Source organism: Gossypium hirsutum, chromosome D06 (genome assembly GCF_007990345.1).
Source record: "Gossypium hirsutum isolate 1008001.06 chromosome D06, Gossypium_hirsutum_v2.1, whole genome shotgun sequence".
Lineage (NCBI taxonomy): Eukaryota > Viridiplantae > Streptophyta > Magnoliopsida > Malvales > Malvaceae > Gossypium > Gossypium hirsutum.
The window spans coordinates 55,389,266-55,402,204 of record NC_053442.1 but is presented as its reverse complement, the minus strand read 5'-3'; the positions used below and the strand labels follow the sequence as shown (position 1 = coordinate 55,402,204).

At 35.8% G+C, this 12,939-nt stretch overlaps 2 protein-coding genes across 2 annotated transcripts; one reads left to right on the top strand and one right to left on the bottom strand.

Annotated features, from left to right (window-relative positions):
* Positions 1-828: 828 nt before the first annotated feature.
* Positions 829-1,506, bottom strand: LOC107899860 (uncharacterized). The gene is made up of 2 exons (XM_016825603.1): positions 1,258-1,506; positions 829-1,176 (listed from the first exon to the last, which is right to left on the bottom strand). Exons 1-2 carry the CDS (start codon positions 1,504-1,506, stop codon positions 829-831), a joined length of 597 nt encoding a protein of 198 aa, XP_016681092.1.
* Positions 1,507-10,775: 9,269 nt separating this feature from the next.
* LOC107899859 (uncharacterized) lies at positions 10,776-12,012 on the top strand. The gene is made up of 3 exons (XM_016825601.1): positions 10,776-11,242; positions 11,326-11,460; positions 11,673-12,012. The coding sequence occupies exons 1-3, from the start codon at positions 10,776-10,778 to the stop codon at positions 12,010-12,012; spliced, it is 942 nt and encodes a 313-aa protein (XP_016681090.1).
* Positions 12,013-12,939: the final 927 nt, after the last annotated feature.

Sequence of the window (12,939 nt, the reverse complement as noted above, 5' to 3'; positions counted from 1 at the left end):
TTGCCATGATATTTGTGGTGGAAAAATGCCCTTAGCGATATAATTTACATTACGTGCATACCATGTAGTGCTATTATTTACGAACCTTTTTTTATGAATGTCTACTCTAAACAACTATTTGTTAATGAAAGTCTACTGTATTTCTTCAGAATCTAGCTGCTCCGGTCATTTTTTTTATTCTGGATAAATGGTCCGCGATTTGAATTTTTGTTCCCTTCCTGTCTGTTATCCATAATTTAAACTCTTGAAGAAATAATACCCATCTCATTAGTCCATATTTTGTTTCCTTTTTCTTCATGAAATATTTTAATGTTGAATGGTCAGTGTAAACATAAAATCCATTGGCCATCAAATACGAGCGAAATTTTTCATAAGCAAACACAACAACAATCATTTCCTTTTTGATTGTAGTGTAATTGCATGATGTGAAATTGATTGTCTTACTTTTATAATGAATAGCTCTAAATAAGTTGGTTCTCTTTTGTCCCAACACTGCCCCTATATCACAATCACTAGCATCGCATATTATAATAGAAGGCTCTAACCAGTTAGGATTAATAGTTATAGCTGCAAAAATAAGTTTTTCTTTTATTACTTCAAAAGCTTTGATGAATTCCTGGTCGAATATAAATGGTGTCTCTTTCTGCAAATGTTGATTCAACGGTTTAGAGATGGGAGTGAAATCTTTTATGACTCGCTTGTAGAATCCAGCATGGCCCAGAAAATTTCTCATACACCAAATTGTTATAGGTTTTAAGAGTTTATTAATAACCTCAATCTTAGTTTTGTCCACTTCCAAACATTTTCTTGATATTTGATGTCTTAAAACTAGTCCTTCTTTGACCATAAAATGACATTTTTCCAGTCAAGCATTAGATTGGTTTCTTTGCATCTTGGTAGGGCTTGTTCAAGATTGTCCAAGCATTCTTGAAAGGAATCTTCGTATACTGAAAAATCATCCATTAACACGTCTAATCCTTTCTCTAACATGTAAGAAAAAATAGCAGTCATGCATCTCAGAAAGGTCGTTGGGGGCATTACAAGGTCCAAACGACATTCGTTTGAAAGCATAGGTACGAAAAGGACATGGGAAGATGGTTTTTTCCTGGTCATTCGGATGTATTGGGATTTGATGATATCTCTAGTATCTGTCAAGGAAACAATAATAATCTTTCCCTGCCAATATATGAAGCATTTGATCAATAAAAGGAAGTGGAAAATGATATGTTTTTTGTTGCATTATTTAGTTTCTGATACTCGATATAAACTCTCCAACCATGGTATTAACTCATTCTTATCATTTTCGACCACTGTCAATCCTCTTTCCTTTGGAACACATTGTGTGGGATTAACCCATTCACTGTTGGAGATAGCATAAACAATACCTGCGTCTAAGCATTTGAGCAATTCTTTCTTCACCACTTTCTTCATAGCTGGATTAAGTCGGCACTGTGCATCTATTACAAGTTTTTTTCCTTCTTCTAATCTAATCTTGTGTTGACACATCGCAGGGTTGATTCCCTTAATATCAATGATTATCAATCCTATGACTTTCTTGTGTGTTTTTAAAACACTTTCTTGTGTGTTTTTAAAACACTTAAAAGCCTGTTCCTATTCTGTACATATCTTGATAGCTATAATCACTAGTAATGTATTTTGCTCTGCCAAATATTCGTATTTTAAATGCCTTGGGAAAGGTTTTAACTCTAACTCAGGGAGTTTAATAATGAAATGTACAATTTTTGTTGTACTAGGAATAATTCGTTCTGGTTGTCCCTTACTCTAACGCCACGAATCAAGTTGAAAAGCTATCTGATCGTTTTCCTGTTCAGTATAGTCCCATTTCTCTTCTTTTGATTCATATTCATGTTAAGCCAAATTTATTGTAATTGACTCTAATTTATTACTTTTTTGCTCTTCAATTTTAGATTTTTTGCAATTCCCCAACTTTTAATTCTCGATGTATCCCCTAGGTAAATTCATTTTCACTGAATCTTTAGTATTTCCATAACTTCCTCTTCTGTTTTCCCTCAAATGCTTCCTCCAATCATGGTATCAAACTTTCACCTGTTCTGACTATCCAATCTGTCATAGAAATGTTGGATTTGTACTGCAAAATGTATGCCTCTTCCCAATACTGACTTGATAATCATTTTAAATCTGTCCCAAGCTTGTCTTAATGTTTTAGCAATGTATTGCTTGAATTGAAATAATTTTTCATGAATACTGAGTGCTTGAGTCATAGGCAAGACCCAAAGAAGGAATAACTGCACAAACCTGTCCATGTAGTAATAGTATTGGGTGGGAGTGCATCTAACCTAGCTTTCACTTTCCTGTCCAACATAAAAGGGATTAATAATAATTTGATAGTGTCTGGTGAAACTCCAACATAAGCGAGAGTGCTGCATATATGTTCAAATTGCTGTAGGAAGGCTATGGGGTCCTCTGTCTTAGAATAATTAAATTTAAAATTACTAGAGAACTACGTTAGTAAGGAAGGATTTAACTCAAAATGTGGATTATGAATAATGGGATGAGTCATACTAGATCACAACCAGTCTTTATAAAAAAATGTTACTAACATTTGTGTAACACCCCAAACCCGGCCTAGGAGTTATCGCCGAATCTGGCGGTGTCACATTGAGGTGTTTAGCGTAAAACTTGTTGTTGTTGAAATCGTGAAAATCAGATAATCATTTTGTTATTAAACGGTGATTCCAAAACGGGTTGTTCATTTCCAAGCGTGCATCATTAAAAACTAATCACTTTTAAAACGTTATAAATTTTCCAAAATCTCATTTATTGCGAAAACGTGGTGTCTTTGAAAACAGTTACCTTTTGAAAACCCGTATTATTCTACAACTATTTGTTTATATCAAACTAAATAAATAAAAACCCCAATTTAAAGTTTATAACTTTAAAGAGTCATTTTTACATAAAAATACCCAAATTCAGTTACTTATAAATCAAAAGCTAAAAGAGAAAGCTGATGCAGTTGTGTGGCCACCTTCGAGTCCTTCGCAGCATCGAATCAACTATGGTTGAGGATTACCTGGACAGTTAAGAGGACAGGGTGAGTTTACAAAAACTCAGTGTGTAATCCCTTATCAAATAGTTAGCATACAGAACAGAACCAGTCTAAGCCAGAGCCCTTTAATAGTAAGAGTACGTTGTGGGCCTTAGCCTAATACAAAAATAGTGTGGGCCTAAGCCCAATACAGTATCAGTATGGTGTAAGTATGCAAACCCATCCCAATCCAGCCAACACACTGCCCGTACCAATCCAACACACCATGTGGGGACAAAGTCGACCCACCCAACCCTTACACCAATATCGCAACATAGCTGCCAATAGTAATTATGCAGTAGAGCTTCCAGTAGTCAAAGTGGCTAAGAGCCGTAAATAGAATAGGTATAAGCTATAAACGAATTGCTACAAGCCATAAGTACAGTAATGTGATTGGCACAAAGCCATCAGTAGCAGTGATATGATTGACACACAACCATCAGTAACGGTAACATGATCAGCATAAAGCCATCAGTGGCAGTGATATGATCGACACATAGCCATCAGTAACAGCGAAATGATCAGCATACAGCCATTGGTAATAGTAATATGATCGGCACACAACCATCAGTAACAGTGAAATGATCAGCATATAGCCATCGGTAACGGTAATATGATCGACACAAAGCCATTAGTAACGGTACTATGATCGGTACAAAGCCATCAGTAATGGTACTATGATCGGCAGAAAGCCATTAGTAGCATCGCAGTAAAGCTGCCAGCAACAGTATCGCAACAAAGTTGCCAGTAATAGTATATGTGGCCAAGCCACCAGTGACAGTGATTGTGGTAGAGCCACCAGTACAGTACTTCATCAATAACAGTATCCCAACCCCATGCAGTATGTCGTGTATGTAGAATGCCGTGCTCAGAATCAGTCATTAAAATCACAGACAAATCAGTCATACCAAACACAGACAAATCAGTCATTTAACCACAGAGAAAATAATCATTTGACCTCGAGGGGCAAAATAGTCATTTTCCCACTAGGGCATTACGGTCATTTTATCCTACAAGGGTATTACAGTCATTTTACCCTACAAGGGCATTACGGTCATTTTATCCTATAGGGGTATTACGGTCATTTTACCCTACAGGTGCTTTACGATTATTTTACCCTATAGGGGCATTACGGTCATTCTAACCTATAGGGGTATTACGGTCATTTTACCCTATAGGGGCATTACGACCATTTTACCCTACAGGGGTATTACAGTTATTTTACCTTATAGGGGCATTACGACCATTTTACCTTACAGGGGCATTACGGTCATTTTACCCTTCGGGGGTATTTCGGTCCAGATATTGACCTCTCGAAAGGTTTGTAGTCGCCTCGAGGGACTCGGGTAACCTAATTGGTCACAATAGTGTAAATGGGCCCAAGGTGCATTACTCGGCCCAAGTGGGCCAACACGCTCGTGTGGCCTGTTCAGCCTAGATTTTACCATGACTATGAGATCTCATAGCCCAGTCCAGTATTTACCATAAATAGTGGGTTTCATCTGTGTGGGGCCCACAAGCCCATTAAGCCCACACGTCCCAACGTGGCCCATTACGGCCTAAGCCCATGAAAATGCTCATGGAGGCCTCCACAATTTATTGCCCATGATTCACTCGTGTGGTTTCAAACGTCGTATTTCAGCTTTTCAGTTTTTGCCGTTCTACAGTTACAGTGGGGAGTTTACACACCTGATGCGATTTGCAGATTCCCTTCGATCTGAACACTATTATTCTGCAATTCAATGATCATCGCACCCTTGGTTCCTAGGCAATGTGCCAATTAACGTCGACCACCACTAGTTAGGAATAGAATCAATGAAGGTTGGAGAAAGCGACAAATATCTTGAAAGCCTCGCCGATCTCCCCCCATTCAGAACAAGGAACAAATGAGATGTGATATATATAACTCTCCACAACAAGAACCTCCCAAAATCTAAATATTCTCTCCTCAAATCTCTCGCCTTATCACTCCACCGATTTCTTCTCAACTCCCTCTATGACTAGTTCAAACTTTCTCCCCCATTCAGAACAAAGAACAAATGAGATGTGATATATATAACTCTCCACAACAACAACCTCACCAAATCTCAATATTCTCTCCTCAAATCTCTCCCATTATCACTCCACCGATTTCTTCTCAACTCCCTCTATGACCAGTTCAAACTTTCTTCGGAAATATTTTACTCCAACTCTACCACTTACACGCCTCAAGAAGCAAAATAAATACCCCATTGTGCAACCCAGGACTTGAACCTTAGACCTCAAAGTTACACAACACGCCACCTTGCCACTAGACCACAAGCTCTTTTGTGTCACATTTTGTCTTCAATTAACTAAAAGGTTTAAAGGCCAAAGTCAAGGTTCCTTTAGAAGAAAAACCAAAATAAATTGTAAGAGCCAAGACTTGAACCCAGGGTTTTATCCACTTAAAACCAAATTTTTTTCTAAAGCCCAGGTTTGAACCCAAGACTTTTCCAACTCCTCTCAGGACCCTTAACCACTAAAGCAGACATACTTTTGTACACAGTTTCCAAATCATTCCCTTGCTCAAGGCCCAATACTTCTAGGCCCAAATTTCGGGGCGTTACAATTTGCATCATACTTCCTATGGTCACTTATCAACGAACAAGTGTTTTCCCTTGTAAGTTGTATTCTGAAGTAAAAAAAAGAAATGTTAGTAACTTGAGATTTAAAATTCATATCTATAATGCATGAATTTTCTAATTATTCTGTTAAGATACCAAAAATTAAAATTAAAATAGTGACGTTGCCTCTTCATCAACGGCGCCAACAACTTGATTTCCTCTAGACATACCAACATTTAGAGTGAAAATCCTGCACGAAATATATTAAATGGTGGTATCCGCAAGTATACGGGTCAGGTTGTAATATAGTTACGATGGAGTAGATGAGTACTTTAAGGATTGTACCCAAGGGAGAAGAGCACTAAGTTAATTATAAAATAAGTACAAATAGATCTAATTAGTACTTTAGATAGATTATAGTATGATGAAATATAAAGAAAGGTTTTTGGGAATTTTAATAATAATAAAAAGAAAAAAAATAACGAGAAATCAAATAGTAGAATTTTTCAAATCTAAGCATAGGTGTTTAGCTTGCTTCGGTAATCATAACCAAATGTCACTTCGGGTTTTCTTGTTCAATCAACTAGTTGATACCCCAGCAAGATCTTCTGATCTTCCACTAGAATAACAAGTTGGCAAGAACTACTTATCTCTCAACCTCACAGTTTAGGGCAGTTTAGGGTTAAGTTGTTCATGGATAGACCATACCAATTTTGGGTTAATTCCCACCTTAATGACTTCCTAGGGTTGTCAAACTTAGGGCATAAGTTCTTCCTTTCCTGAATAGTTGGTCGGCTAAGAAAACCTTACAAAACTGTTAATTAACTATACCTCTACTCGCTAATCCCCTACAAGAGTATTAATTCCTCATGTATCTCATAAACAATATAGACTTGATATATATTATAGACATCAATAACAGTTCAAGAATATAAAGTTTATAAGAAGCCTGATTTGTATTGAATAGAATGCTAAATCCTCATAGAGTTTGATGAAGTTCACAAATTTGATCTCTTTCGCAAAAACAAAGAACAAAACTGAAACAAAGCTAAAGCCTAAAACTAAGAAGAAAACTATACAATATAAAAAGTTGTCTATAACATGTGTTAAACGAGCCTATTTATAGACTTTGAGTGACCGTTGTCCTTTACCTTTGGTTAGTTAACAACATCATGCTTAATGTTTGATTGTGTGGACCAAAATGCCTTTGGCTCGAAATTATTTCTCATATAGAGGTGATGTCGCGAAACACAAGGACTTGTGTTGCAACATCGAAGGCAATATGCTTCATCTTTAGGGTATCTTTAGGCGTGTGTCACGACACCGAAGGCAGTCTTGAAATTTTAATAGTCTCCTACACACTCACAAAGCATATTAGCTCACCTTTAGGCGCCATTCGCCTCCAAGGTCATTAAAAGACTCAAATTACACAAGTTATTGAATTTAGATAGATTTATGAAAACTTAACTAAAACTTAACCAAAGTGCTTGTATTCAAGCTCTTAAACTGTGAAAAGTAGTTTAATTTGATACACCAAATTACGATAGGTCAAGGGTAGGGATGAATGGAAGCATCCTTGGTATTGATATTCCCACATCCTTTAATGAAGCAATTATATTTCCAATCGCTAAAATGTGGATCAAATTTGGTGTACTAGAATTGCTCCAACTTTAAACATTTCTAACATAAACACTTCTCAAGGGTTTTGTTATATGCCGTTTTACAGAAAAAAACAAGTATGCATAGAGGCATGGATCTACCAATAGAAATGCCATGGTAATTCTAGGAAAATGACGCAGAACTCAATCCACGTTACTCTCAGCTAGCTGTACGTGTACTAGATAAATCACCCTGAAAAAGAAGAGAAAAATATGTGTGCTGAGAGGGACAGATCTACCCTATAAAAAGAGGAGAGAGAAGAGAAGAAGGATATACACAAAAGTTGTGAGGAGAAAAGAAAAGAAAGAGAGTGGTTTCTCTCTCTACAATAGAATCCTATGGGAAAACTGTGTGGAAATTCAGAAGAGAAGAAGAGGGTAGCAACTAAAAAGAGGAGACCACAGACGTGAAGAAGGAAAGAGAACTTTGCCTTGGGTTTCTCATAAAATCTTGAGAAGAAGTTGGAGTGTAGCGAGAACTTCTTTTATTTTTACCTTTGTTATATTTTTCTTGGTTTTAATTCCTGTGATTATAAACTTGAGGAATGTTGATGAAAAATTTAATTTTGGATTTCATTGCCCAACATATGAGCTAATTTTCTTTGGGTTGGAATTATTTGGGTGAATATTGAATTATCTGTAATGCCCATGATATGATTTTGATTAAAGTCACTATTTCATTTGATTCTTGCTTATTTAGAATGCGTGCATGCAAGCTCTAGACATTGTTGACTGCATGTTATGTTCTTAAATGGATTTGAATTTGAAAAGATTAAATACATCAGATTATTAATTGATTGATGCAGGCGAGTACTTGAAAAAATATTTGCAGCACTCTAGACATAGAAGGTGCGATCTATACAGGTTAAGTACATTAGTGTGGTTATCATTCAGGAGTCTTATAGACATACACAAACTCTGAATAATAACTAAAGTCTAACTCTCGAAAGAAGTAGACTGTACTAGTAATTCTCTGGAAAGTAGTTTTGTATAAAATTTATCTTGACATTATTATGTTATGAAAATATTTCCCTGAGTAATTCCAACCTTTATCATTCACAACAAAAATACTCTCTACTTGTTCTTTGTGAATTGCCAGGACATTTAGATTGTTTTGTCACTTATCAGTTATAATTGATATTATTAGTTCATTCATTAATTTTTTTATCAATTTATACTTTGTTTCTTTTGCACAGATTCATTAGTTAAATCTACAATAATACATACCAATTCTAATCAATTTTTGATCCCTGTGGAGATGATACTCACTCATCAATATATTACTTGAATCGACATGTACACTTGCACATTTCCATTACACATTTACATGCAACAAGTTTTTGGCATTGTTGCTAGGGATCAACACTATTGGTGAAAAATAGGTTTGTTATTATCAGTTTAATTTCTTTTAGTTTAGTTGAAGTAGTTGTTTTAATTTTTATTTTTTTAGGTCTGTGCTAGTGTATCCATAGAAATATTCTAGAGAATACAAAATATTGTTATGATCTAGTGATCGAGAGAACCTTAAGGCGAATGAGAAGAGAGTTGTGAAAAATGGAAAGAATTAGAAACGACCAGGTTATAGAAGATCCATTATATCAGGACAAAAGGGATGTTGATATTCCTCAAATTGTTGATGACAGAGACAGACCTATCTGAGAACATGTAGTGCCAATTTTAGATGATCAAAATCCAGGAATTGTGAGGCCGCATATTTAGGCTCAGTATTTTTAATTAAATTTGGTGATGTTTCAAATGCTACAAATAGTGGGGCAATTTAGTGGGTTGCCTACTGAAGATCCAAGGTTGCACTTACGACTGTTTTTGGAAGTCTACGATTCATTCAGGAAGCAAAGTGTTCCTAAAGATGCCTTGCGACTGAAGTTATTCCCTTACTCATTATGAGATCGTGATAGAGCATGGTTAAATGCATTACCGTCAGGTACGTGGAATTATGGAATGAGTTGTGTCAGAGGTTTCTGCTAAGATATAATCCTCCTAACATGAATGCCAAGTTGAGGAACGACATTACATCATTTAGAAAATTAGATGTTGAAACATTATACGAAGCATGAGTGTCGTTGAAGGCACTATTAAAAAAATTCCCGATGTATGGTTTCCAGCATTGGACGCAAATGGAAATGTTTTACAATGGAGATTGAATGCTTATATAATAATGGTTTTTAATGCATCTGCCAATGGAACTTTACTTGATAAATCATACTATGAGGCTTATGAAATTCTAGAAAGGATATAAAATAACGATTATCAATACCCCACTACTAGAGTTGGAACTAGTAGAAGATTTGCAGGAGCAATGAAGCTTGGTGCAATTAAATCTCCAACAACCCAGGTCTCATCTTTAACAAATATGATTAAAACACTGAAAAGACCATCTGTAGGGTAGGAAATGAAAGCAGCAGAGTTAGCATGTGTTTATTGTGGAGAAGATCATGTCTTTGATTACTGTCCAAAGCCATTACACTGCGAAGTGGTATTCAGCTACCAGGAGTTGTGAATGACATCAATACTGAAGAAGGAATTTCAACTTTTGTAAATGAAAAGAATTTTGAATCAATAGGGGAGTAAGCTACAAAGGAAGAAAACAACAAAAAAAATGCTAAAGTAGATGCAACTTGTATTAACGATAAAAATGCCATGGAAAAACAATGTCGACAATGGGACGGAAGGTCGCTGCCACCTTTCCCTCAGCATTGCCAAAACTCCAAGCAAGATGTTCAATTCAAGAAATTTTTGGACGTCCTGAAATAATTACATATTAATATACCATTAGTGGAAGTATTGGAGCAAATGACTAACTACGTGAAGTTCATGAAAGATATTTTATCCAAGAAGTGAAGGATAGGAGAATTTGAAACTCTTGCTCTCACTGAAGGGTGCATAGTAATCCTCCAAAATAAATTTCCACCAAAACTGAAGGATCCAAATTGTTTTACTATACTTTGTTCTATTAGCAATCATTATGTCGGCAAAACATTATGCGATTTAGGCGCAAGCATAAACCTAATGACCATGTCTATTTTCAGGAAGCTTACGAATAGGAAAGGCGAGACCCATAACTGTCATATTGCAGTTCGTTGGTAGATCCTAGGCACATCCAGAAGGTAAAATCGAGGACGTGTTGGTAAGAGTTGACAAATTTATTTTTCCAGTAGATTTTATCATTCTGGAATGTGAGGCTGATAAAGAGGTATCGATCATACTTGGGAGACCTTTCTTAGCAACAAGTAGAACATTAATTGATGTCCAAAAAGGCGAATTAACTATGAGAGTTACTGATCAGCAGTTAACTTTTAATATCTTTGATGCTATGAAGTGTGCAGATACTGATGAAAATTCCATGCTATTAAGATGATTGATACAGGAGTACAAGAAAAAGTTGAAGATTTTTTTTCTAACAATTCAGAAATTTATGCAGATGTATGTGAGTTAATTGACGCAGACATGATTGCAGATCTTGATAAATTGATGAAAGTTCACCAAATTGGAAATGGATCAAGGAGAAGTTTCGAATCATTAAATCTATCCAACCGTTCATTTAAACCTCATCGGCCATCCATAGAAGATCCCCCTATGCCGGAATTAAAGCCTTTGCTAGTACACTTGAAGTACACATATCTGGGAGATAACAACACATTTCCAGTAGTCATCTCTATCGAGTTAACAGAAGATCAAGAGGCTCAATTGTTGGAAGTTTTAAGGAGATCTAAGAAAGCCTTGGGGTGGTTAATTGCAGATATCAAAGGAATCAGTCCAACAATTTGTATTCATAAGATAATACTAGAGGATTGCCATGGCAAATCTATTGAGAAACAAAAGAGACTGAATCCCATCATGAAGGAAGTGGTGAAAACGGAGATTATCAAATGGCTAGATGTTGGAATATATACCCAATTTCTGATAGTTCTTGGGTGAGCCCTGTTCAGTGTGTACCCAAAAAAGGGGTGTCACTTTGGTCGTAACAACGAACTTATTCCCACTCGTACTGTCACAGGATGAAGGGTTTGTATGGTTATCGAAAAATCAGCAACGCAACAAGGAAGGATCATTTCCCTCTTCCATTTATCGATCAAATGTTGGATAGACTAGTAGGGAAAGCCTTTTACTACTTTCTGGATGGATACTCAGGGTACAATCAAATTGCCATAGCTCCTGTTGATGAAAAGAAAACCATAATCACACGTCCAATTGGAAATTTTGCATTTTGAAGAATGCCATTTGAATTATGCAATGCCCTTGCAACTTTTGAACATTACATGATGGTAATATTTTCAGACATGGTAGAGGAATTCTTAGAAATCTTTATGGATGATCTCTCAGTGTTTGGTGATACATTTGAAGATATTGTTTGCAAAATCTGGAGTTAGGGCTTTCTCAAAGTCAAGAAATCAATCTTGTGCTGAATTGGGAAAAATGTCACTTCATGGTTTCTGAGGGCATTGTTCTTAGATATAAGGTTTCGCAGCAAGGAATTACCATTGACAAAGCAAAGATTGAAGTTATTGAGAAATTTCCACCACCTACTTCAGTAAAAAGTATTCGAAGCTTTCTCGGTCACGTGGATTCTATTCTCGGTTTATTAAGGAATTTTCCAAAATATTCAAACCTTTTTGCACATTTTTGGAACAAAACAGATCTTTTAACTTTGATGGGCCATGCTTGCAAGCATTTGAGGAACTGAAGAAGTGATTGATCACAACACCAATAGTCACTGTACCAGATTGGACCCTACCGTTTGAACTGATATGTGATGCAAATGAATTTACCGTAGGAGCAATCCTGGGACAAAGAAAAGCTAAGGTATTTCATGCTATATACTAAGTCAGTCGTACATTGATATATTCATAGCTAAACTACACCGCCACTAAGAAGGAGCTGTTAGCTATCAGATGATTAAAGATGAATTCCCAGATGAGCAGTTGTTGGTTGCCATAGCATGACCACGGTATCTTGATATTATTAATTTTTTGGTTAGTGGATTGCTGCCACTCGAGCTCTCTACTGAAGAAATAAGGAAATTCCTCCATAATGTTAAGTAGTATCACTAGGATGAGCCATTCTTATTCAAACAGTGTGCAGACCAACTGTAACAGCCTATTTTTCAGTGGTGTCAGAAATAGTGGTTTTAGGGCCACAAATCTGACGAGTAAGTTTGTAAATATTATTACCTAATATTTACGAGTCAAACATGGTATTAAAACAATTTTTGAATTGAAAATTTATGCTATTCGAATGAACAATTAGGTTCAAGTGGTAAGACCTTAAAGTTAAGTAGTTTTAGAAAATGAGGCATCAGGACCTCATTTCTATAAACCGAGTCGTAAATATTTTTATAAATATTTACGAAGTGTTATTAAGGTTTTGTTAAAGTGTCGAAATTTTAATGTTTAGATAATTAATTAAATAAAAATGACTAAATCGTAAAAGATGTAAAATGCAATCACTATTGATTACAATGATTAAGTGGTTTAATTATTAAAAGGAGGACTTATATAGAAACTGTACCATATTAATTGTAAATGGATGGTTAAAGGTATTTTAATTTATTAAATTATAAGATTTTAATAAAGTTAATGTTTTAGATTACGTTTTTCGGTAATGCTCCATA

Coding starts and splice junctions, on each gene's coding strand:
- LOC107899860 (XM_016825603.1), bottom strand. CDS start 1,506: ATGTGTCAACACAAGATTAGATTAGAAGAAGGAAAAAAACTTGTAATA. Junction 1,177..1,257: donor GGTTGGAGAGTTTATATCGA/GTATCAGAAACT, acceptor ATATATTGGCAG/GGAAAGATTATTATTGTTTC.
- LOC107899859 (XM_016825601.1), top strand. CDS start 10,776: ATGATTGCAGATCTTGATAAATTGATGAAAGTTCACCAAATTGGAAAT. Junction 11,243..11,325: donor CAATTTCTGATAGTTCTTGG/GTGAGCCCTGTT, acceptor GTACTGTCACAG/GATGAAGGGTTTGTATGGTT. Junction 11,461..11,672: donor TTTCTGGATGGATACTCAGG/GTACAATCAAAT, acceptor ATACATTTGAAG/ATATTGTTTGCAAAATCTGG.